We start from the raw sequence: 24,525 nt of genomic DNA on the forward strand, positions 1-24,525 counted from the left end.
CAGCTCCTCACCTGTAAATTGAAGACTTCTCATTTCATCAGGATACTGGATAATTATTTAATAACAGTAAGATTTTTGAACACTGTGAAAGCTACACTTCAGATACAACAGTGAGAGGTGCTCTCTACAAAGTAATTAGATGCTCATTTTCTCCAGGATGGCATTTGCTTCTCTGGAACTGTAGGAAAGAAGTAATTACGAGTATCAAAAAGCTGCAGGACTGCTCTTTTCCTAGAATGTATTTATACAATTAGCAGTACAGAAATTGCATCCCTGCTATCAAGCGTTGCAGGTTGAGAAAATTTGACTATAAAGAATTAATGGTGTCTAGATAGATGTAATAAAGTTGCTGCAAGCAGACCTACTTGGGAAGAAGCTCATTTCCTTGGTGACAAGTTGGAAATCTGCTGTGAGGATTGTCAGCCAGGACATTTCTCCCTGGTTGTACATACAATGGAAGGGACTCCTCTCAAAAAAACTCACCTAAAAAAACTCACCTTCCTTTCTTCAGACTTGTTCCCAAGGTGGGCGAACTCTGCAGGCAGCCAGAATTCCACTTTTTCTGGGGGACTCCCACATCTGAGCTTTGCAGAAGTGAATTTTGAGCTGCCTGGCAACCTCGATGTTATACAGATGAAGAAAGTATTTTTTTGCTGGATTTAACTCACGGGTCATGGTTTCTTTTTAACATTCTCAGCCAAGCAGAGAGTGCCTTGAGAATGCTTCAGTTTTTCTCTCTCATTGCACATCAGTGTCTACCCTGTTCTCATGAGAACTCTGTTAGTCATCACATTATACCCAATTGCTCCATCAGGCTTGATGATATAGAAAGACAACACATCCAGCTCAAACACAGTATTTATAGGTAGAGAAAAATACAGTCCTTCCAGAAAATATTGGTGGGTCTCACTGTCTTCTACCAACCATGCATTTTGGAGTTGGGGTTACAGAATTGATTTAGAGATGAACTTCAAAGTGATGCATAAATATTAAATTCCACACATTCCTGTAGGATGGTAAGTATTATTCACATTATACAGCTGGGGAAACTAAAGCAATGTGAGTTTACTTGGGCAATTTTCCCATCAGAAAAAAACATACAGTGGTAGCATCAGTACTCAAGAATACCTGGCTTTTTTTTCTGCACTCTGAATCACTTGCCTAAACCCTGCAGTATAATGTATAAAGGAATATTTTGTTTTCAATAGTGGTATTATATAGCAATATTTTCAAACAATTTATTTAACAAATTACATAAAACACTTAAAATATGCTTTTAATTTTTTTAAAAATAGCCAAAAGGTTTTTCCTTGGGCTTTGCTCCAAAACTCACCCTTCAGCTAGGACTAAAGAAAAGCACGCACACTTGCACAAATGCAAACAGAAATTCTAAAAGAAAATTAGAAACACATGAAAGTAAGGACTGAGAATGTTTTCTTAGCTGCACTTTGGTTTCAGTACAGCAAAATTTTCATTGATTTACTAATGGATAGGCAGTTTTGTTGTGAAGAAACACACAGGCTTTATCTGCAATTAATTCCTTGCTTCCAAGAAACCAATTATCATTCTGCAGAAGTACAGCCCATGGAGGCAGGGTGGCGACTGCTCTGTCAGGACATCTCAGCTCTCTGTAAAGCACAACCCTGCTTCAGTCATAAAGGGATTCTGCCCCATGAAAACAGTTCTTACAGAAAGGCAGTTTCACTTAAGACAATTATTTTACTAAAAGACCTATTCTGAGGCTGTTTGTGATTGTTAAATAAATAATCCCAACCAGTATGACTTCTATACTGATCAAAATAATAAATAAATAAATAATAAATAAGACAAACTACTTGAATTTCAGAAATTGTTTTTATATTATTAACTCTGGACTGGAGGTTTCTTACGAAGTCTTATATTCTACAAATGTTCCAAAAGCTTTGTAACTATATTCCAAACTTAATGTTACTTTATGTGATGTGAGGTCAGTTTTGCCTGACTGTTATGACCATAGAGGAAATTCTGAAAGTCTAATGAACTTACTTAAAGACTTTCTGACATTTCAATTAGGGGGAAAAAATTTAACTAGATTTTTAAAAAACAGTTTAAAAAAGCTGAAACAATGAGCTTTGGAATTGTCATCAGCTGTGTGACTTTCAAATAATTAATAAAGTCATCCCCCAGTTAGTCTTTGGAAAAGATACAAAAGGTTTAATAGTAAACTTGAAAAAAGTTCATGCACTTTTCTGAGAACATTCTCCTAAGGATAATTAATTGTAAATATGGTTTTATCAATTTTGGCTATACAAGTTTTAGCGTGAGAAATTTCATATTTCAGTGAAGTAGCTCCTGATGTAGATCAAAGAAAGCCTTTTATGCCTTAACTGTATATAATTGTTTTATAATTTTTTGGCTATATAAGTTTTAGCCTGAGAAATTTCATATTTCAATGAAGAGCTCCTGATGTAGATCAAAGAAAGCCTTTTATGCCTTAACTGTATTCCCATTGTATAACTTAGCTATGTTTTTAGTATGCCATTATTTTATGATGTTTTTTAAAGTTAGAGACTATGTTAAAATACAGGTCCTCAAACCATTGGGGTGATAACTCTTGTTTATTTCATATTACATTTCAGCGACAATGGAAGTCAAGGTATTAATAGCAGTAATTGAATAAAGTTAATAAATTTTTATAAAATTGAATACTATACCATAATTTTCTGCTTATTCTCCCAAAACAAAAACAAAAACAAAAACAAGAAAAGAAACCAAACCAAAACAAAAACAAGTAGATAGAAAATACATAGCTATTAATTGACTAATCTATGAGAATTTGGGGGTCAATAATAGACATAAATATCCAAAACAAAACAAAAACAAGAAGATAGAAAATACATAGCTCTTAATTGACTAATCTATGAGAATTTGGGGGTCAATAATAGACATAAATATTAGTAATTTTAAAGTGGCAAGTAACTAGCACTTTCATTCCACATCAAATTATACAGTCATGTTGAAAATGTGTTGAGAAGCCTGCTTTATTACTTTCCTCATATAGTCTTAAAGTTCCTCAAATACACAATAACATCCTTAATACATTTATAAAGTGTGTTGTTTCTTGCATAAAATTACATGGTCCAATAAGAATGGGGTATTGTCCTGAGCATCCCAACAATAAAGCCTAAATTACCTAATCTATACATGTATTTATTTAATGCCATTAACTGTTGAAGTTCACCTGATTAGTTGTGTTGAACACTATTTCTAGGTTTGTTTGTCCTGACTGACATTTTCAAGGGAGCTTCAGCAAAAAGTAGTTCTTCTATTGCCTCATGATTGTGCCTTTAGTTTGAACACTGAATTATCACTGCACTCACAGATTCCTTTCATGTGCAAAGCAACAAATTGCCTGACTTGTTCATGCTGTCATCCCTTTAAACAAGCAGTAAAGACAATGAGTTATTCATGTAATAAGTTATAAAATCTATATTGTCTGTAATGTTCATGTCTAAACAACAATCAGTCTACAGTTTAATTTAATATTAGCCCCATTCAGTTCCTTTACTGGCAACCTGCCATAGCACACATTTGACCAAATTCAAGAACCAACACAATAATTTGTTTAGGTAACCAACCTAAACAAATTTAAAGCCATAAAATATTTTAACTGGTTTTCTTTTAATAGCTGAAAAATATGGGTGTCAACACAATGAGCAATCATATTAGAAAACATGTAATTACCCAGTATGTTAGTATTTTTCTCGTCTTAGTGTTAAGGTACTTTATGTTGGGTAATTCCAAGTACCCTGTATGAAAAAAGCATAACTCAAAATCTTGTAGTGTTTTCACTGTGTAGTATAACTCACTGCAGTTTCAATGCAGCATTACATTAACAGAAAAATGGAAAAGGAAACTAAAGTGAGGAAAATCTTTTAGTGCTGTAACAGTACCCATGTTTTAGCCTGGTAAGCACATCAGTGCTTTGCTGAAATCTGTAATAGGTAAGTAAATAACAATCTAGTGTTTTCTACAAAGTCAGGCTGACTGATTAGGTGTTGAAAACTTGAGAGCATGGGAATGCTTGTGGTTAATAGTTCTTCAGAAATGAGCATTTATGACCAGGACTTTCCATGGAAGAAGCCAGACAATCAGACTGAAAAAAGGGTAATCACTATTTTGTTCTTTGCTCATGAAATTTAAAAAAAGGATATTAACTTTGCAATATCTATTACAGTATTTTCCTCCAAAAAGGAACATTATTAAATTCACTGTAAATTCTAAAAATACGTATTTTACAATCCACTTGTAAAGTCCTAGTACTAAATATTTAAAGGAGAAAAAATTGCCTTGTTCCATTGTCACGTCAGTTTCACAGCTAGTCCTGAACAACACAATTTTATGTAACCTAAATACAACAGAGCTTTAGTAAAATGTTTTTTCTTTTATAATAAAACCAAAATAAACTTCAGCTCCTGTTTTATATGCCAGTTGAGATTCTTTGCAGTAATTCCTTCCACATCTGCTCTGCAGCTTTCAGGTTTATAAAAGCAGCATCTCCCAATTTCCTTTCATCAAGATATCCATATGCTGTGTTTTATAGACATGTTGGTACAGTTTAACAGAGTCACTAATTACAATTTGGTGTCATATATATGCTAAGGTTAAGAAAATAAATACATGTGGTTATGAGGCATTTAATACTGAAAATCCCAGACAACCTAGTCAAAAATTCTTCGAAGTGTGATAACATACCAATAAAAGTGCACCTGAAATTATCACGAAAGTCATAAAAACAAAATTGAGACTTAAAGGACAAAAGTAAATAATGAAACTATACATAAGCACCACCAGATTTTAAACCAATGACCTACAATCATGTGGAGAAAAGTTACCAAGAAGATTGTGACAGCAAAACTGCTGCTAAAAAACAAAATTGTTTTGAGTGGGACTGGTGTGGAAACATCTTCATAAAATATTTGTCCAAAACAAATTTCTAGGATTTCTGAAGACAGTACAGTGTTGATATCTGCTGGTTTCAAGTTTCTCAGTTGCCAGTGCATTGTAACTGTGATCAGCTTTCCAGTGAACTGTCCATCGATGGCAGCGTTTGGACATAAGGTGACCTCCTTGAATGAAAACCACATGAATCTTCACCATATGCAGGGTTAGAGTTTTGCAGTCCTGACTGATCTGTAGGGCTGCATTCCCTTTTCTGAGCACCCTCACTGCACACCCAATATGCCTGTCCCCTGAGAGTACAACCATGACAGCTCCCAGTGATTCCACCTCTGGGAGATGACAGTGTGAGCACAACTGAACGTGGCTGCTGTTCTTTATAGCAAATTGTATGGGAGCATGTAATGATCTATATAAAAATTTGGGGGCCTAAACATGTCCACTAAGCCCCAGAGAAAAAGATGTAGGCTGCAGTTTTAAAAAGTTCAATGTAACCTTTCATGTTTCTGTCCAGAAGTTCCTAATGCTTTAAAAACATTTAAATGGAAGAAATAAAATGTGAATAATGTTTTTTTTTAATTAATTATCTACCTGGAACATACTTCCAGCTGTGCATACGAAAGAGGAAATCTGTCTTGTCACAAAAAAAAGATCTGTAAAGACTGCAAAAGTGCTTTCAATCCTAAAATGAAGTTCTAAATATCCAAGGAGACAAAAGACAAATTAGAAAAACATGCTACAAAAATATCTGTGGGCATCAGTGAATTTAGAAAGACCAGAATCCCCCAGAAAATTTTAAACAGCAGAATCAAACTGGCAAATATATTTTTCTTGAGGAAAAGAGTATTATTTCAGTTGCTTGATCAAAACTGACACCTAGAGAGCTACAGGCTAAAATAAAGTAGTGTCCATCACCTTAAGCCCAAGGTTTCCAGGATTAAAAAAAGGCATAGTAATGAAATTGAAATGTGGGTATCACTCTAGTTTTCCTATTTTTTTCCATGCTAATCATGGGATACAGGCTGTAATCTGAAGCAAGCAACATGCTGTCAAGGGTATTCTTATATAATCAGCAGAGAACAAACTGTTCCTTCTCTTCCTTAAATCTGTGCCCAATCACACAGCCAGGCTTCAGTGGGACAGCTTTGCTACAGAGAACTTGCCAGTGAGAGAACAAAGATTTTCCCCCAGACTTTTCCTTTCCCTTTTCTCCCCCTTCCTTCCCCCTCCCAAGAGAGCAGGAGATACAAGAGGCTGTTCTGTAAAGCTGCATCAAGATGATTTATGACAGACATTGTAATTAAAATTTACAAGTCTTGTTGATGCAAAAAACATGGTTAATCTGTAAAGTTTCTAGCTTGTCTTAATATATGTGTGTGTGTGTATTTCACACCTTTCTTCCTTTAAAAAACTCATAACTGTGCTGGTAACATCAGAAATACAAATTAGCCACCGTTTGTACAAATTAAGAAGTAACAAAGTGTAAAGGAAATACAGCTACATGGTTCTGGCAGGTAAAGCAGAAAAGGGAGATAAATCACATAAGCAAACGAGGCTTCTGGGGAAGAAAAGGCTGTCTTGCAGTCCTCCCATGAGAGATTTCAGACTGCAGTATTTTGTTATCACTCTCCATTTTTAATAATGAAAAAAATGTTTTGTCACATGGCAAGAATAAAGAACATCAGCTAAGTGTTTTCATATGGACTCTCTGCATACATTACTACAAACAGCAGAACACAGGGTCTTGTTCATATTACATAAAGATGATGTTTAATGAAGAAATTCAACACACATCTTTTACAAGGCATGGATTGACATGAAATAATTCTGGCAAAGCAAAAAAAAAAAAAGAATCAGGTTTACTTTTCAAAAGCAAACAGCTTTTCCTTCACTTCCTGATCAAAACTTATTAGTGACTGAACAATTTTATGGTAATAAAAAAGGAATATTTGTTTTATGTAATAAAGTACTAATGGGAAAACAAGAAAGTAAATATTAATATCTGATTCACAGTGCACTGTATTTTTATAAAATAAAATGCATTTGCCACATAGCCTTTCCAAATAATATTAAAAAGGTTTTTCTCTTCTCTAAAATTACTCAGCTTCCCAAAAACTGCTCAGTACTTCCTATGAAGTAGAACAACACCTAACAGTGCCAGTTAACACCAGCAAAAAATACTCCAGCCAACCTTCCAATGGAAAACATCTTGACAAGTATTTTTTCTAGCTCACTGTAGTACTTAGCCATGTCACCTCCTTCCTTTCTAACCCTTTCTGCCTTTAATTTAAGTTGGCACAACCTTTCCCAACTCTACCAGGCTTCAGGCACAGTACGGTGCATCTATGCTCAAAAGCTTGCACAACTTCCTAATTTAATCAGCTGCTGTGCCTGAAGAGGCTCTTCCAGCACACCTGCCCCTGTCCATAGCCCTGTGCTGTGGTGACCAGAGCAACAGTTACTGGGAAACCCCAGCACTGGAAATATTTGGCAGTAGGGCCTGGGGATGAGGTACTAGATGATGTAAAAGGTCTCCCTGCCTCAGCATCTGCACCAAGAACCTGCTCAAGAACTATGCAGGGGTCTCACCCCAGCCCAAAAACAAAAATTAAGAATGGAACAGAAATATTTTTTAAATACTCCAGCCAAACAGGAGAAAAACAGAGAGCAATAAGGTCAACTGCTCAGACAGCATATGTGCTCTGTTTCTGTGCAACCTTAGATCCAGTAGCCTAAATTCATCCTAGCCCACCACAACTTGCCACAAAGAATTTAACAGTAAGAATGTACTTGTTATCTCTCTCCCCCCCCCCAACGCTTTTTTTAAAAATAAAATAAGAATGTTTAGGACACATGCTACATATCCAGACTGTATCATACCCAGAAGCCTCATTACTGATAAGATGTCCAGTCTTATTACAGGCTCCCTGCCAACCACTGATGTTCACATGAAGGGAGCAAACCCTCTCTCCCTGCTCCCTAGAATTTTACAGAGCCTTGCCAAAGTCGTCCAGCACCCTCTGGAATCTCTTGCTCTGGGGGGGGTGCAGAATACAGTTTAAAACATCAGAGAAAAGAGTTTAAGAGATTAATCAAGGGTCTGCTGGGCAGTATTCTGTAGTCAGTAAAATGCTTCAATAGCATTTTGAATCCCACTTAAATTTAATATTTACACGTCATTGTACTGAAACTTTTAATGTCTAGATCTGTGGATTTGGATTTTTAAAAGGATTTAATCTTACACACTAAGGAATAAATTAAGAAAGACAGCCCCACCTGCCGACAGAACAGTCACATTACAGAGGGAAAATGAACTCGCTGGCCAGGAAACACAAGTTTTCTTTCCACCTCTCTCATACAGACCCCAAAAACACTTCACTCCAGCATTGCAAGAACTCAAATATTTTTCCCTTTGCTCACCATGTAAACTCAGCTGACAAATCAGTTTTTTTATTCTTTCTGGAGTTCACTGCTCCTTGACAGGGTAATGTATGAACTATATTCAGTAGTGTCAGAAAATACAGTTCCATAAAAGCCAATTGAACAATCAACTGAAACCTATTTGAAGGGTTCATCTGCATATTTTATCTCATGCACTACCTCCTGTGCTCAGGACTGCAAGAACACTTTATCAAATCAATAAAGTACAGTGCTCTTAATTATTTTGCAACTTTACTGAAGTTTATTTTCCAATAATGGGAATGCTTTTTAATTTGAGATCCTTTGATCGCTTTTCATTTAGGTTTTTTTGGGCATTTTTTGTTTGTTTGTTTTGTTTGTCTGATTTTGGGCGGTTTTTTTTGTGTGTGCGAATAGCATAATTGCGTACTTTTGTCTCAAGAGTTTTATCATCTAGTAATAACCTTTGTCTCTTATGCTGTGTCACTAATAATTTCTAAATAAAGATTTTAATAGTCACCGAAAAATTCTTTCCCCCGCCGCCTTCCCTCAAAGCTTAAATTTCTATTAATTGTTCCAAAGAACACACAGAACTGCCAAGAGAAAGTGGCAAAGTTTCTTTCACAAATAATCTTCCCTTGCCTATGCCTGGCACAGTTAGACCTCTTGGAAGTACCTTGCTTTTCCTTTACTTTAAGCCTGTGAAACAACCAGTGACAATTTGTTCCACAACGAGTTAATTTTTGAGCATACAAAGTGAGGAGGATGCTGGATGGAGAGGCCAGTGCTGCCAGCAACTCCCCACGATGTAACTCATAGTCCCTCCTCTATTTTCCCTCTCTAAGTTACACCCAGAAAAAACATCTGTCACTTCCTCTCAAAGCTCTCGAGCACAAGCTTGAGAAGTTCACTTCTGATATCTTCTGCTCTTATAAGAACTGACAACACTGTAGGAAGCAGCACTGCTGTAAGGACAATAAAAACTGGCAATCTTTCTGTAATGCTTAGCAAATACAAATTTTTTTCCCTCTTTGGTGACAAATTAATTATTAACACACTAGATAATGGGAAGCACAAGGGTGAATCAACTTGTAACAAGTGGGACAAGAATTGAATTCCCATCATGATGTATAGTAATAGAACAAAAAAATTCACAGAAACAGACTACCACTTGGACACAGGAAAATGTAACTTTACTGATCTGTCAATGCTACAGTGTTTCCAGTTAAGAAATTAATGTGTGGAAGTTGATGAAGCTTTATTTTTTCATTAGCTTGTTGCAAGGCATAAAAAGTGATACAGCATGATATTAGCAGAATTTGAGGCCTACGTTCATGTATACCAGGGACTGTTTGATTAACAGTTCTTTCACTAAGTTTTACAATCAATGCATTCAGTTATATTCCACTAATCAATGCAAAACCAGAGATTAATTATTCAGAATACTTTTATTAGCAATGAGGAATATAAATCTCTTATGAAAATATTCTTAACATTTCATATAAGAATTGTCTATAAAAATATACTACTACATAACAAAGCCAGTAACTTCTACAAAACATATAATTCAACATATATTTAACAATATATAGGACATAGCAAAAATCCTTTAATTAATGCTGAGGGTATTTTCCCCCCTTTTTTTCAAACAGTAATTCACATAACATAGGAAATTACTCATTCTGATATACAGAAGTTATCACCATAGAACTCTATGTGTGTTCCCCCCTGAAGTCACCTGCATCTGCAGGAACATAAAGCCACAACTTTTCTTTGGATATACAGGCAGTTATGACCCCAAAAACATTCTGCTGGTAGCTGCAATGTCCTGCTGAGGTCAGTGATCACATCTGCTGTCAGCACTGCCAACACTGAATCCATGCAGAGACAATGTTTTTATTACCCTTGTGTGGCTGATGCCACAGATGAGCCTCCATGGTAATCATGGTAAGTTACAGAACTAAAAATCAGACTCTTCCTGGGTAACTACTGCTAGTTAGCAAGGAAATAACTTCAAAAGAGGCTGCCTCCCTAGAAATAAACTCTCCAACAGACAGCTCTTAAACAAAAGCTCAAGGAAGAGAAAATACCATGGGAGTAGTTGTTATTTTTTAAGTTATGATCAAGGGAAGTATGATCCATTTCATCATTACTAATTCCGGGAAGAGCCATCTTGCACCACGTTTTGGAATTGGGAATCTGTTTTCAGAATAAAAATTACACATTTAACTAGTAATATCACCAATGCTGTTATGTTGAGGGTATTTCATGCCTGGTGTTAGACAGAGGCTGGAAATCCATTTTAATTATATAGATCACCCTTGTCTACACAATGAGCTTGTCAAATTCTCGGTGTAGACTTATTTAAAGGGCTTTTAGAGCATACTTTAAACAACCAACTGAACCTGAAAGAAATTGGCTGCTGCACAGTACAAAGCCATCAGCTTTCTAAAGAAGAGTTGGGTACATAAGGCATTAAGGCTACAAAGTCTCACTGAAGACCACCAGCAATTACAGTGTCTTGCATAGTGAAGAAAAAATGAACCAAATTTATGATGCATAAGTAACAACTAAATCTTTTTATCCCTATGTTTCTGTGCAAAATAACCAGTAATTAATTATTACTCCTTCTATTCAGAATCCACTGAAATCAGAACATTGAATGAATATGTTGAAATTCAAGAGAAACTTAACATTACAACAAAGCAATTGCAATACAACAATATTCCATCATATTACATGGGAAGGAGTTGCTATTAGAATACCATATTTATAAAGTAAAGATCACAGCAGGACATTATAGACAATGAACATGAATATATTTCTGACTCAAAGCTCAGAAAAATAACTTTTGACCCTGAGAAATTTGCTGTATTAAAAAGATAAGAAAATCAAAATGTAAAAGAATCAAGGCTCAGCCAGTTTCATTTCAGATCCTCAAACTTAATTTTTGAAGAAGTTTTACAATACCAACAGAAATTTTAAGAAATATTTTCAATTTAAAAACCCCAGCATTTCATGGTATCCACACTGTTGTAGTTTCATTATTTTTAAGGCTTGCAACTAATATTTAGGCTTTGAGCCTATATTTGAGAGGAAGAAAAACTTTAAAATTGAGGTGGTTGAAGAACTTAAAGCTTAAATGTCTTTCATTCCCAACATCATCTAAAAAAACCAATTACAGAAACTAGCTTGTCATGCTTTATGGATAGAGAAGCCCTAGTTAAGTCCTTCATTCCCATTCCAGTTAAATAGTTCCCTAAAAGATCAATCAAAATCAAAACAACATTCCAAACCACACACCCTCCAACACAGGATCTGGTTTAGATTATTATTTTAACAACTTAAATATTTAGCAAGGTTTAAGAACAGCAAGAGGAAATAAACAGATGAAGCCATACGGAAACCCTGTATGTTTCAACAAAGAAAAAAACCAATCATCTGGGGGTTTTGGCACAAGAATATATTAAAAGAGTTTCTGCTATAACTTGAGACAAAAATTACAAACCACTATACCTAGATGTTGTTTTCTGGTCATGCAGCATATTTTCTACATTTACTTATGTGTTAAGGGCTAGAAAACAATCCTTTCTTCCGTAAACTGTTCTTCTCTACTAAGTGTAAACAAGATTGATGGAAATCACACAGATGCTTTTTAATGCAAGCGTCCACATAATCTTTCTTCTGTACTGACAAGGCAGCATTCATATGATGTAATTTAAACCACTACCAAATTCTAGTTCCTAATGTTTTTATACTGTCATCAAGTCTAGGCTACTCCAGTTTTGCCCTCTCCAACAACCTTACTAAGAAGATATGTCCTGGATCAGCTCCCTGGGGTAGCCCATCACATAACCACATAAGCATTGAGCCAAGGGGAGAGAGCAGGACTAGCTGACAATCCAAGTTGGCATCAATCTGAACAACTTTGGAACCACACCTTTTTAAGTGGCAATTCAAACACCTGCATATTACACATGAAGTGAAGCAGTAAAAAATGCAGTCTGTTTTCCTTCCCTCCCCTGAAAGCTGCTCTCAAAGGCAGTGATGGTTAAGCAGCAGAAAAAACAATCCCAGTTCACAGTTTCAAGTATTTAAGCAAAAAAGGGTGCCAAACTGGAATTTTATTATGTGAGGCTTTTAAGAGATAATAAAGCAGTTTCCTGACCTTGTCAGCAGTAGCTGAGCTTCAGTGTTCAGGAAAAGCGGAGAACAGTCAGCTGTAAGCAGGAACTGATTCTACAACTCAAGTGGAATCTTCTCATGTCCATAAACACATTCAGATTCAGGGTGCAGGTTTTAACTACAGAAACTTGGACAAAGACAGCTCCTCATATCCAGATACATGGAAAAGGTTTTTCTGTGAGGTAATGAAAAACACCTGGAGGACAATTCAGTCATTGGTCCCAGCCAGCAGAGCTTCATGAATGGCAAGTCTTGATTGTCAAACCTGATTTCCTTCTACTAAAGGGTAGCCCATCCAGTCAGTCTAGGAAAGCCAGCACAGCACACATAATCTTTTTGGACTTCAGCAGAGCTTTTGATACCGTCACAGCATCCTTCTGGACAAAATGTCCAGCACACAGCTGGATAACTGTGTTACACGATGGGTGAGCAACTGGCTCACTGGTCAGGCACAGAGTTACAGACAATGGGGTGACATCAGGTGTCCAGTCTCTAATGGGCTCCAGCTCAGCCCAGTTCTCTTCAACATCTTCATTAATGACTTGCATGCAGAACTCCAAGGAATATCAGATTTGCTGATGACACTAAATTGGGAGGAGCTGTTGGCTCCCTCAAATGCAGGGAAGCCCTGCAGATACCTCAATAAATTAGAGGGCTGGGCAATCACCAAACATATGAAGTTTAACAAGGTCAAGTGACAGATTCTGCACCTGGGGTGTGGCAACAGACAGACTGGAAAAGGAGAGGCTGGAGAGCAGCACCACAGAAAGGGGTCTGGGGGGCCTGGTGGATGAAAAGGTGAGCAAGAGTCAGCAGTGCTGACCCACCTCCTGGCAGCCAGGAGGGCCAAGGTGTCCTGGGGGACAGCGGGCACAGCATGGCCAGCTGGGCGAGGGAGGGGATTGTCCCGCTCTGCTCTGCACTGAGTGCTGGGGGCAGCTTTGGGTGCCATAAGGTAAGAAAGACATAAAGCTCTCAGAGAGCTTAATGGAGGGCCATGAAGATGGAGAAGGGTCTGCAGGGGAAGACTTATGAGGAGTTGCTAAGGTCACTTGGTCTGTTCATCCTGGAGAAGAAGAAACTGAGGGGACACCTCACTGAGGTCTTCAACTTCCTCATAAAGGGAAGTGGAGGGGCAGGTGCTGATCTCTTTTCCCTGTAGTCAGTGACAGAACTCAAGTAAATGCCCTGAAGCTGAGTCAGGAGAGGTTTAGGCTGGATATTAGGAAGAGTTTCTTCACCCAGAGGATATCTGGGGACTGGAAAAGGTCCCCAGGGAAGCAGTCACAGCCCCAAGCCTGTCTGATTCAAGGAACGTTTGGACAATGGTCTCAGGTATATAGTGTAACTCTTGGGGTGTCCTGTGCAGGGCCAGGAGTGGGACTCAATGATTCTGACAGGCCCTTTCTGACTCAGTATATTATGATACTCTGACCCTAAAGTACTATTTGCATTCCATGCCTTTGGGATTGAAGTCCCTGGATCTGCCCTGACAGGATGCAATGCTTATTGGCAAAGGAAAAGACATATGACCAGACATCTACAAATCAAAGAAAATGTCCACCACTTTTAGTGATTTAGAAAAAAAACATCTAACAAGTGTATAGAACACAGCATTCTCTTTTAGAAAAACACTAGGCTGAGTAAGTAACTGAAAACCTCCTCAAGATACGAAGGACCAAATAAAGATTCCAATTAAAATTTACACTTTACTGAGACAAGACCCAAAAGTTTCAAATTGGGAAAATTCCACTTCCTGATACTAAACGTTTAGTCCTTCTGAAATGTGAAGGACACCAAGATCAGTAATAAAACTATTTTTCTTTCATATTTGTTGCATTCAAGATAAAGCATTTGGTGCATTCAAGATAAAGCCTACAAAAGTGAGAAGATGTGTAAAAGAAGTGATAAACACAGACTTAAAAGGGGCAGCATGAAAAGTGGGACTGAAGTTGCCCACTAGGACTGTCTGATGCAGTGTGGATGCCTGAATGTGATGTGTGTGCATAGTGTCACCCTTCCACCAAGCTTTCCTCAAACCTCTTCTGTAGAATCTCTGTATGACCTTGGCCAACCTGCATTTTCTGTGAAGCTGCAATTACATTGCACTCTTGTACATTCTTAGGAAACAGGCAAAAGCTTTAACGTAAATTCTTCTAAGTTTATGAAGGCAAAGGAGACTCAAACTTGGTCTCATAAAGAACATTTGTATAAAAGGATCTAAAAAGGGTCATAAGAAGCATTAAATATAACCTATATTAAATACCTAAAAATATAATCTTTTGCATAGAATAAAGAAAAGTGCGGCTACAGCACAGCAGTCCATTCCAGAAGAAAGGGCTAATTTATGTGTGGTGCAGAATTAACTGTTGTCTCTCATCACTGAGACTGCAGCAACTAAAGACATGTTTACAGGGAAAACTACTTTTGAAAAAAAAAAAAGGTGATTAGGTTGTTTCACTATGTCTGTGAAGCAAGTACAAACACTTAAAACACTTTTTTTTTAAAAAAGAAAAGCTGATAGGTAATTTTCACAAGTTAATTTTCTCTTGATATTACCTGGAAAAATTAAATCACTTTTGTTTTTTTAGAATCCAAATTAAATCTGCATTTGGCATCTGCATGTGCAAAATAATAATTAGAAAGCTTACAGAAGTACAACCTTTATCTGTTCTATAAAAGCTGGTTGTTTAAGGATTATCAACTCTTCATTCCCTTCTAACTTTTGTACTGCAATCCCTGTGGTAATCCAGCACAGAATATTATTAAGTCTGGGAGACTTATTTCCACTGCTCTGAAAAAACAGAGCCTAAGTGGAGAGTCAGGAACTTTATAAAAATAAATATTGTACACTTTTGAAAGGAAGCAACATCTTTGAAGTATCTTTCTAGTGCCCATATTAGCATACCTAAATATAAGAAAGGAAAGTATATACCTCATGAGTTGCTAGAACATCTTCAATCTTGGTTAAAAAAATATCAACTTATTTTACTGGATATAATTTGGTACTACAATTTGGTACATGGGATATTTAAATAAATAAAAATAAATATAATATTTATATGTCTTTCAAGATTGCTTATTTGTGTAGTGAATTGGTGTCTATACTGTTAGAGTCCCCTCTGTTTAGCTTTTTTCACACTGTGTCTCCACTTACGAATGACAGTTCCAGAACTACTGGCTACTACACAAAGGGCACCACCCACAGTCCACCAAGTTGGCAGATGATTGAGAAAAAGAACTTGTAAAATAAAAGCAAACACCACATCCATTGTTCTCATTATTGATACAGGTCCAGCTTTCTCTATCTGTAATGCTTTTGTGAGAAATACCTGACCCCCCAACCCTAACAAGCCTATTAATATTAGAAAAACCCTATCTTTACCACAATGTGGTAAACGCCATTCATTCAAAATAAACAATGCTATAACACATCCAATTAATCCAATGACTGCATAATACCAAATTGACAAAAAATAATGCACAGACTTTCCCACCTTCCTTAGTATAACAATAGTTGAAGCTGCAGAAAAGGTGCTTACAATCGCTGCTACAGTTCCTTTAACGTGATCTGAGTAACTTCCTGCAATCCCTGTAACACGTGAGCCAAACAGAAATGGTGGTCTGGCAATAAGAATCACTCCAGCGACTGCAAAGAGAGTAAACAGAACATCCCAAAGGGTGTATTTCTCTTTGAGAAAGATCCATGCCAACAATGACGTAAAAACAGGACTGGTAAAAGTTATAACAGTGGCATCAGCTAGTGGCATGACTTGGTAAGCGTAGTAGAGAAGAACCATTGCAAGAGAGCCAAGGAATCCTCGTAAGAAAAGAAAAATTCTTTTGCCTTTTGGTCCCAAAAACCCTGTTCTGAAAAACAGAAATGTCACATTAATGTCACTGTCTCGCTTATTTCATGACTAACATCCAAACATATTTAAGTATGGTACACACCTTTCTAGACAAGGGAGTTTCATACCCAAATATTCTTAACTATCTGATCACAGACCATTTTATTTCCTTCATGACCCCCAATCACATTCAGAGTCCAGAACCTGTTCTTCTAGTGATTAATTTTTCACTTGCAAAATAACCCAAGGGTATCTACAAATTACCAACTGTTTTTTTAAGAGATTTTGTGGAAATCAAAGCATTTGATACAATAATCTTAGTAGAAGCCTCTACCATTCAGGGAGTCAAAGATTTTCAGTTTTCTGAATTGTATTAAGAAACAACCAACTAATCTAAAATAATGCAGTTATGCAACTGAAGTGCAAACTAAAATAACGTTACATTGCAATCATATTTGAGTGATAATTCTAGATCTAGTTTTAAGAAATAACTTGAATTTTAAACTTTTTTTACACTTACTTGTAGTATATTAAACCAGGAATGACAAATGCCATTTGGAAAACACATCGAAATGCACTCACTTCCACTGAATGGATATCTTCTATTTTTTTAATAAACAAGGAGGCCACTGAGAAAAGGAAGGCAGACAGCATGGTATAAAACAGACCAAGTCCTGGGCACCTAGCTTTCTTCTTGGCCCCTGCAAAAGATAAACTACAGTTAATAAGGATCTATTAGAAGACTTCTCTGATCAGGCAGCTCTGCAGACTGCAGTGCTCCACGGATCAGTAGTGATTTTTGTGATGGAGAACAGGGGAACCAAAGAAACAAATGCAAATATTATGTGTATTTACCAAACCTATTATGAAAATACTTTCCACTGACCATCATGGGTCTTCTTTTTTTCTTAAAACAGGGTGTAAGAGATGAACTCTAACACCTGGGATACAAAACGTTGCAGTTCTACATGAGTTAGTAGATTTAACTTCTTGCAGGTATCAGGCTAGCACGGGTGATTTACTACAGGGACCAGTCACAATTCTGCCCAGGAACCAATAAATGTAACTGGCTACAAAGTCCATGGTCAGATTCTGAAAGTATTATCTTGGGAATCAGCTGCTTAGTTAACAAAGGTTCCTAAGCAAAAATTTAATTTCCTTTCTCACAAATACACAATAAAAAACCTATGTACAGAACTTCATTTTTGTTATACCTCATGTTTATTTTGCAGCTAAATCACCCTAAATCTGACCTAGACCAATAACATTTTTATCTTGCTGTAAGAATCCAAATATTTTCTTCAAATAGGCATCAAATACAGATTTTTAAGCAGAATAAATTTAAGTAACTAATGTTAGAACATCAAAGGCCTGATATCTATCGTAATTCCATGAAGATCTTAGTTTATTCTTATTTATCAGACTTCCCCTTCCAGAAAGTTTCCCAAGTCTAATGTTTCTATTAAAGTTTCCTCATTGCCTCAGGCTCTCTTCAACAACACACTCTTCCTCATTCCACTCATTTTCTCTACATTAAACTAATTAAAAAAAAAACAAGCAAGAAGAGGGAGAACTGTGCAACTGAGAGCTGTATTAAAGTCAGTAGCAGCAATCTCCAAAGAAATCAGCCTTTTTTGTTATTGCTTTGCTGCATAAAAGCAACAGTATTTCCACTGAACCTGGAGGTGAACACCAAGGAAAATCGAGCCCATCTAAAAATTTAAGTGGGATGTCACCTCACTATCTCTTTCTTTTTCTCTACCTGCATAAAACATTGGGAGTGACCTTTTCTTCTGTGACTCCCTCTAAAGATAGGAGCCAGAACTCCATGTCCCAGAGGCAGTGTTATGATAAAAGGGTGCCTCATCTCACACTAGTGTGGCAGCCTGTGAGCCTTACAGATCCTCTAAAACATCATCAGCTGAGTACCGCTGCAAGTTGCTTAGCAACGAAGTATGGTTTTGAGAGTTTTGGGGTTTTTTAAATTAACAAAACTTGTCACAAACCATTTTGATCCTCCTTGAGATCAGCACTCAAGGGTGAGAAACTGGATCTTACTGCCTAGAAGGGGAGACTACAGGCTGACAGTCCTAGGGACCCAGGCTTTACAACAGCAACCACAACCTGAAGTAGGCAAAAGGTTTGCTTCTCAAGGAATCCTGCCACATTGCAACTGAGAGTTACAGCTTCTATTTGAAATATTTCTGTTTAGCAACAGCCTCTTGCATAAAAGTGACTATAAAAACTACCACAAACCAACACTGGACCAGGACACCTACCAACTATGAAACAAAGTGGATTTAAAAAATGTTCATGAACTATGTAATGCCTTAATCCACACAGTCACATAACAGAACTACAAAATTAACAGTCTCTGATATTGAAACAAGGGGAACCAGACTGGCTTATAACTGAAATGGGAAATCCAAACCCAGGCTGGCTTATGGATGAACACAGCACAAACAGAACTATTAACTTTTATCTCAGGCATGATAGCTTCTCTATTACAGAATGAAGCCAACCTAAATAAAGGAAGCGTTGAAATGGAAAACCAATCAAATTAAAGCAAAATACACTGAAAAGATCTTATACCCAGAATCAAACTTTGGATTGCAAGGGACAAACAAAAATCAGAAGGAACTAATTTCTGTAAGCTACCCAATAGACCAAGCCTATCAAAAACAGAATCTTCAGAATCTTGTAATACTAGAATTTAAACCATCAACATCTTGAATTGCCAAAGCATGTACTCAGTGTAATAAGAAAGTGTTTTATTTCCTTTTAAAAACAGAATGGTCCAAGTTCTTCCACCAAAAACAAGAACTGCAGTTCTAAGGAGTACTTATTTCAAAGTAAGTTTTAGGGAGAAGTTACGTTAAGATAACATTTCCACCCCACAAAACATTAAGCCTCAAAATACCAGCCTGACACCATCAAAACAGTCAAGCACTCGTGCTTTGTTCAAAGAATGTAGCAGCCTGAAAATCAAAAGATTTCAAGCAGTACCCAAGTCCTCTTTTTTGAGTGGCTACAGATTTACTTTTCCAGTTTTATTTCCTGGCCATCTCCACACGCTTTCAAACAATCTTCCACTCCTGTTTTAAGTCATAGCTAAATGCCTCCCACTGTGACCTGTTTTAGTTGTAAATTCTAATTGCATTTTTAATGCTGTACTTTGTTCCATACAGTTTTTATACTTGCAAAACGCATGCAATAAAACCCCCCCCTCCACTCCTCACATACAAGCATCTCAGGAACAGCAGGAGAGGCAGAAGAGTACTGGCTGGGGGAAAGACAGACAGCGAGAAGATGATTCTCCCAGAACTTCAGGAAAGGCAGAAGATTCCCCACATTATAAAAAGCAGAAGAGCTCTCTTTGACTTCTGTAAAGTGCCAGGAGCACAACAGCCTGCATTGGAACTAATCATGGTCATGCAGACAAGATCTAGGAGTGATTCATAGTCTTCAGTCATCAACTCAGTCTAAAATTTTGTGAGACAGACAACCCAAAACAGAAGTACTCTTTCTGGTTAATTAATGAAAGTTTTTCAGAAATTCAAACACTGGGTGTTTTGCCCCAAGCTTTGCTTTAGAAGTGACACTAATGTCAACTTCACTGATGAAGGACTCTGGCCTCTCCACAGCTCACCCACAAATCTATTTTCTGCTGGAAAGCCAATTACAGTCATTTTAATGACAAACACATTTTCAGTGAAGTCGTTTCAAAAAAAAGTACTCCAGATAACTTCAGAAATTATTTTAAGATGGCATTTATGTTTTAGAAGAACTCCACTTTAAATCTACATGTTCCATATTTCCCAATACGTTTGTGGCTTTATCAATTTGTGGCTTTATCAGGAAGTCGCAGTCCCAAGTGCGTGGACTAACTAAAGCGCGCTCTCAAACGCATTTACAGTGCTAAAAGTCCACACAAGCAGAAGGTACCTCTATTTACCCAAACCTGTCAACTCTTTAAAAACTTTAAAAACAGGAAGTACTCTTTTCCCGAGGAATAATCGCTCCCGAGATTCTCACAAAGGCGACAGAGCCGGCCGGCCCCGGGGGTGAGCGGTGTCCGCGCTCTGCCCGCTGAGGGCCGGGGGGCACCAGGCACCCGGCCCGAGCCGCGCCCGGCACAGGGCACAGGGGCACGGAGCAGCTCGTGCCTGCCGGCCCGCTGAATCCTCCGCCGGGCCCCGCTTGTCCGGTCAAGAGGAGCGCGAGGAAGAGGGCGAGGCCGAATCTGCTCGCAGGTGACCCGCGGGCACCAGGTGCGAGCCGCCGGGGACGGCTCGGAAGCGACGAGGCGGCTCAGCCGCCGGCGGGGCGGGCGCCCTCTGCAGCCGCCCGAGCCCGCTCCCCGCCCGCCGCCACGTGCGGACGGCCCGATGCCCTCGGGCACTTCTTCATCCCCCGCGGCCCGGCAATGTCACCCCGAGAGCGGGCAGCCCAGCCGGGACGCGCTGCCCCCCTGCCCCGCCTGCCGGACTCCCCCTCCTCACCCGGTGCCTCGCAGCAGAACGGCCAGGACATGCCCGAGCAGCAGCCACAAGCGCGGCGCTCCTCGGCACCCGCCGCCTCGACGCCGGGCGCCGGGCACGGCTGCACCGCGCCCGGCCCGTCCTCCCGGCCCGGCGGCACCTCCGGCTCCTGCCCGCCCGCTGCCGGGGCAGCGTCGCCCTCTCCGCCCTGAGACAGCACCATGAGGACGCGGAGCTGCCACGATGCTCCCGGCGGCTCCTCGGCTGCCGGCGACACCTGCCCTCCTGCGCATGCGGTGCGGCCGCCCTGCGCCGCCCGCCGCCTTCCCTCCGCCCGCCCGCAGCGCCGAGCACCCGCGGGGGAGGCTACACCGGGTCCCGGCTCCGCCACCCCCTGCCAGGCCCCGCCTGGAACCGGCCGGGCGGCCCGGCCCTCCCGCGGCGGGTACCTGCCTGCGAGCCCGGCGACGGCGGAGCGCCCCTGCCGGGACAGGAGGCAGCGCCTCGCCGCTTCCTTCCTGGCGTCCCCCGGAGAGAGACCCGGCGAGGGCAGCGGGAGCGGTGCCGGGGCGCAGCGAGGCCGTGGTGCCTCGGGAGGGGGAGCTCTGACCCCGCCGGAGAGCGGAGGGGGCCGTGCAGGCCGCGGCTGTTTCCGAGCAGAAGAGATAAAACACTGGGGAAAGGTGACGCCAAGTTATTTTAGGGGCGTTGTTGCGTCATTGGCGCGCCCGAAGTGAAAGCCCCGCTGTGTGTGCCCGCGGCACTGACCGCTCTCAGCTCAGCCCGGCCGGGCTCATGGGCCCGCGCACGGCCCCGGGGCACTGCCCCGACCGCAGCCTGGCCTGGCCTGGCTGCCACGCGGGGAATTCCGCTGCACCGAGCTCCGCGCCCCGCGCAGAGCCGGGCTGGCCCCGGTGCGCCCGTCGGCGTTGCTGTGTGGGCGAGCAGGGCAGCGCATCGCTCCCTGCCAGAGCTGCTGCCTGCTCCGCCTGCACGCTCGGGGCAGGATGGACATGGGAGCCTGGTGGGCGATTCAGCCAGGATTGTTAGTACGGTACAGAAGTGTAGCCACCTCCTCGTATGTTTTCCCTAAGAAAATAATGCCGCCAATGCATTTGGGTAGGCGAATAGGGAAGGGTAGAGAGAAAAACAGGAGTAGTCCTTTTTCCTCACCCATGAAAAAGTGCATAGTAAAAGAAGCAGAATAAATTTAAAATGCTATTTTTTCCCCCTTTTGAGCAAGTTGAACTGTTATCAATAATTAAAATGGGAGGAATTTCTATTAAAAGGAAAGATTTATGCTCACATTAATCTCTTAGCTGCATAAATTAGGCTCTGTTTATTTCTTTATTCTTAACAAAGGGGAATGTAATCTACAGCTTTAGCAAAATGAATGCCAAATGGTAGATAAAAGCTATTTCCTATAAACGATTTTAAGTTTTCCCTCAAGCTACCTCATAAAAGCTATTTCAAGCTCTTGGTGTCTCTAATTTAGCACATTTTATAGTCCATGCTAACCCACCAGAGGCTGTAAGTATTTCATTATCTTGGAGCCAGCAGTTGATTAATATGACCAGAATTGTTTCACAAATTATTCTTAACTAAAAATTAGATGTGCTATGTCAATTATTAAAATAAGAGAAATCAATTAATAAGGTTGTGTTGAAATCATAATTATTTCTAAATATTTACATTATATGAACCTCTGTTGCTATAAACCAAGAAAATAATTAAATATATGCTGCAGTATGTATAAACACTTTGTGTTACAGTTCCTATCAACATAGCTCCCTACAAAGTCTATACTGAAAGCTTTACTAAATCTTTCCTCTGGAGATACAAAATTTCCCAAATTTCTCTTAATTAAGAAGTTACTTTTTCTTAATGCACTGCTCTGTTAATCAGAGTTTGGTTTAATTTAGAGAGAAAGGTGCAAATAAACCTGGCAGCCTGCTGCTTTCTGAAGAAACTTCCACTCCAAGGCAGCTTTCACAGGCCACTGTTCCATGAATCACCAACACAAAGTTAGAGTTGTCCTTCCCCAGACAAATTTTGGTGGAAGGGCCATGGGGGTTCTCTCTCAGCAGCCATCCCAGGCTGCTGATCCCAGAGGTGTCTCCGGGGAGGACCTGGCACATCCCCCGGGCAGTGGGGGTGCAGCAGAGCACACCCACCCCAGGTTTTGTGGCTGGCTGCAGTCACTTGGTGAGTTGCCTTTGCAGTCAGTAACAGCAGAAGCAGCTGGCTGAAGTCCTCAGTGAGCAAAACCAGAGCCCAAACACGGTCCACAGTACAGACACAGAACAAATTTTAATGATTCTTACAATTTCTGGCTATTTGTTAAAATGTGCAGATTATATATTTATTTTATAATAATTTTTTTTAAGTGCCAAATGCTGATCTGTAGAGAGTTTCAAAGAAACTGCAACAACCCCCTCCGTACCCCTCAGTGTCTGGTTTTGAAAGGGAACATCTGAGGGCAGTGTTTGTTTATGCCAAGATACATGAAGTGTTCTGTTTGCTCCTAGTCAAACTGCCAGGTTTGTCTCAGCTTGAGAGCTTCCAAGGTCTCCTTGTAAAGTACAACCCTCTTCTCTGAACAAGGAAACAGAGCAGTTGCAGCTGCCCAAACTAACCAGCAGGCAAATGTAATTTGCAGGCATGCTGCCCTGGACTGGAAAATTAAGTACCTGCATAAATGTGCAGGTCAATGTCTTGTGCAGCTTTTTCAAGTACAGATTAAGTCTCATCTGTGTGATACTGTGCCCAGAACTAGCAGTTCCTTTCTCCAGCACATCACCTATAATGTCTTTGCTGAGTGCAAACTCCGTAAGAAAAGCATGTGGGCAATTTGATCATTGAAATTAAACTGCAGCAGCAGCTAGAATGGCATTTATTTGGTTTCCATAATATCATAAGTGCAGAAAGCGAGCCACCTCCTGCATAGTCACCACTCTCTTAGGTTGCTCTTTCCAAAGGAAGAACATTATCATCCTCATCCAGAAATCAGGCACAGGTTTTGTCATTATAAATGCCAGGAACAATCCAGTACTCCACTGCAGGTCCAGGCCTGACAGGTGCTTGCAAGTGCTGTCATGAGTCACTGGTGTCAGTCTGTGTGCCTCGTAAGGGACCCTTTGGTTTCCATCTGCCCCCCTGCAAATGCTGCTTCTGACTCCTCAGAGTGGCTTTCCAGAAACACTAACAAGCACAAATGACAAAGCAATGAAGTAAGTTTTGTGGAGAACCGTGGGACTTTTCCAAGAGATTATAAGAACTTGATCCACTATCACATAACTTCTTTTGTCCACCACTGATATATTCTAATGAGCTTTTTGGAACACTGCTGTTCTTGCAGGTTTAGTAACAACTAAATAATATAAACTGAGGGAGCCCTGGAACTGACCTGGCCCTTACTCACCTCTCTTAAGGGCAGCACTAAGAGCTCTGCAGAGTCCAGCAGGAAAGACATCTGGATTCCTGGTACGTGGAGCACCCTGGTGACATCTACCCCAGTTTTGTCTGAACATAGTTGTGTCAGCACTATTATGTACTGCTTAAGCTACAAAAGTAGTAGATTTAAATCAAAACAGTAGTCCATATCAATGACTTTTATTCTGTAAAAGTGCCAATTCTGTAAAACCAATTTTTTAAAGTTTAAGTTGTTGAGC

The 24,525-nt window shown here is 39.8% G+C and overlaps 1 protein-coding gene across 1 annotated transcript; it reads right to left on the minus strand.

The window, feature by feature from the left end:
* Window positions 1-9,773: 9,773 nt before the first annotated feature.
* SLC35G1 (solute carrier family 35 member G1) lies at window positions 9,774-21,812 on the minus strand. The gene is made up of 4 exons (XM_039709050.1): window positions 21,702-21,812; window positions 20,876-21,527; window positions 16,894-17,074; window positions 9,774-16,392 (listed from the first exon to the last, which is right to left on the minus strand). Exons 1-4 carry the CDS (start codon window positions 21,810-21,812, stop codon window positions 15,633-15,635), a joined length of 1,704 nt encoding a protein of 567 aa, XP_039564984.1. The 3' UTR covers window positions 9,774-15,632.
* Window positions 21,813-24,525: the final 2,713 nt, after the last annotated feature.

This window comes from Passer montanus, unplaced genomic scaffold (assembly GCF_014805655.1).
Source record: "Passer montanus isolate IOZ18808 unplaced genomic scaffold, ASM1480565v1 scaffold21, whole genome shotgun sequence".
Taxonomy (NCBI): Eukaryota; Metazoa; Chordata; class Aves; order Passeriformes; family Passeridae; genus Passer; species Passer montanus.

Coding starts and splice junctions, on each gene's coding strand:
- SLC35G1 (XM_039709050.1), bottom strand. CDS start 21,812: ATGCGCTGCCCTGCTCGCCCACACAGCAACGCCGACGGGCGCACCGGG. Junction 21,528..21,701: donor ATTCCCCGCGTGGCAGCCAG/GCCAGGCCAGGC, acceptor ACCTTTCCCCAG/TGTTTTATCTCTTCTGCTCG. Junction 17,075..20,875: donor GTTCTGCTGCGAGGCACCGG/GTGAGGAGGGGG, acceptor TATCTTTTGCAG/GGGCCAAGAAGAAAGCTAGG.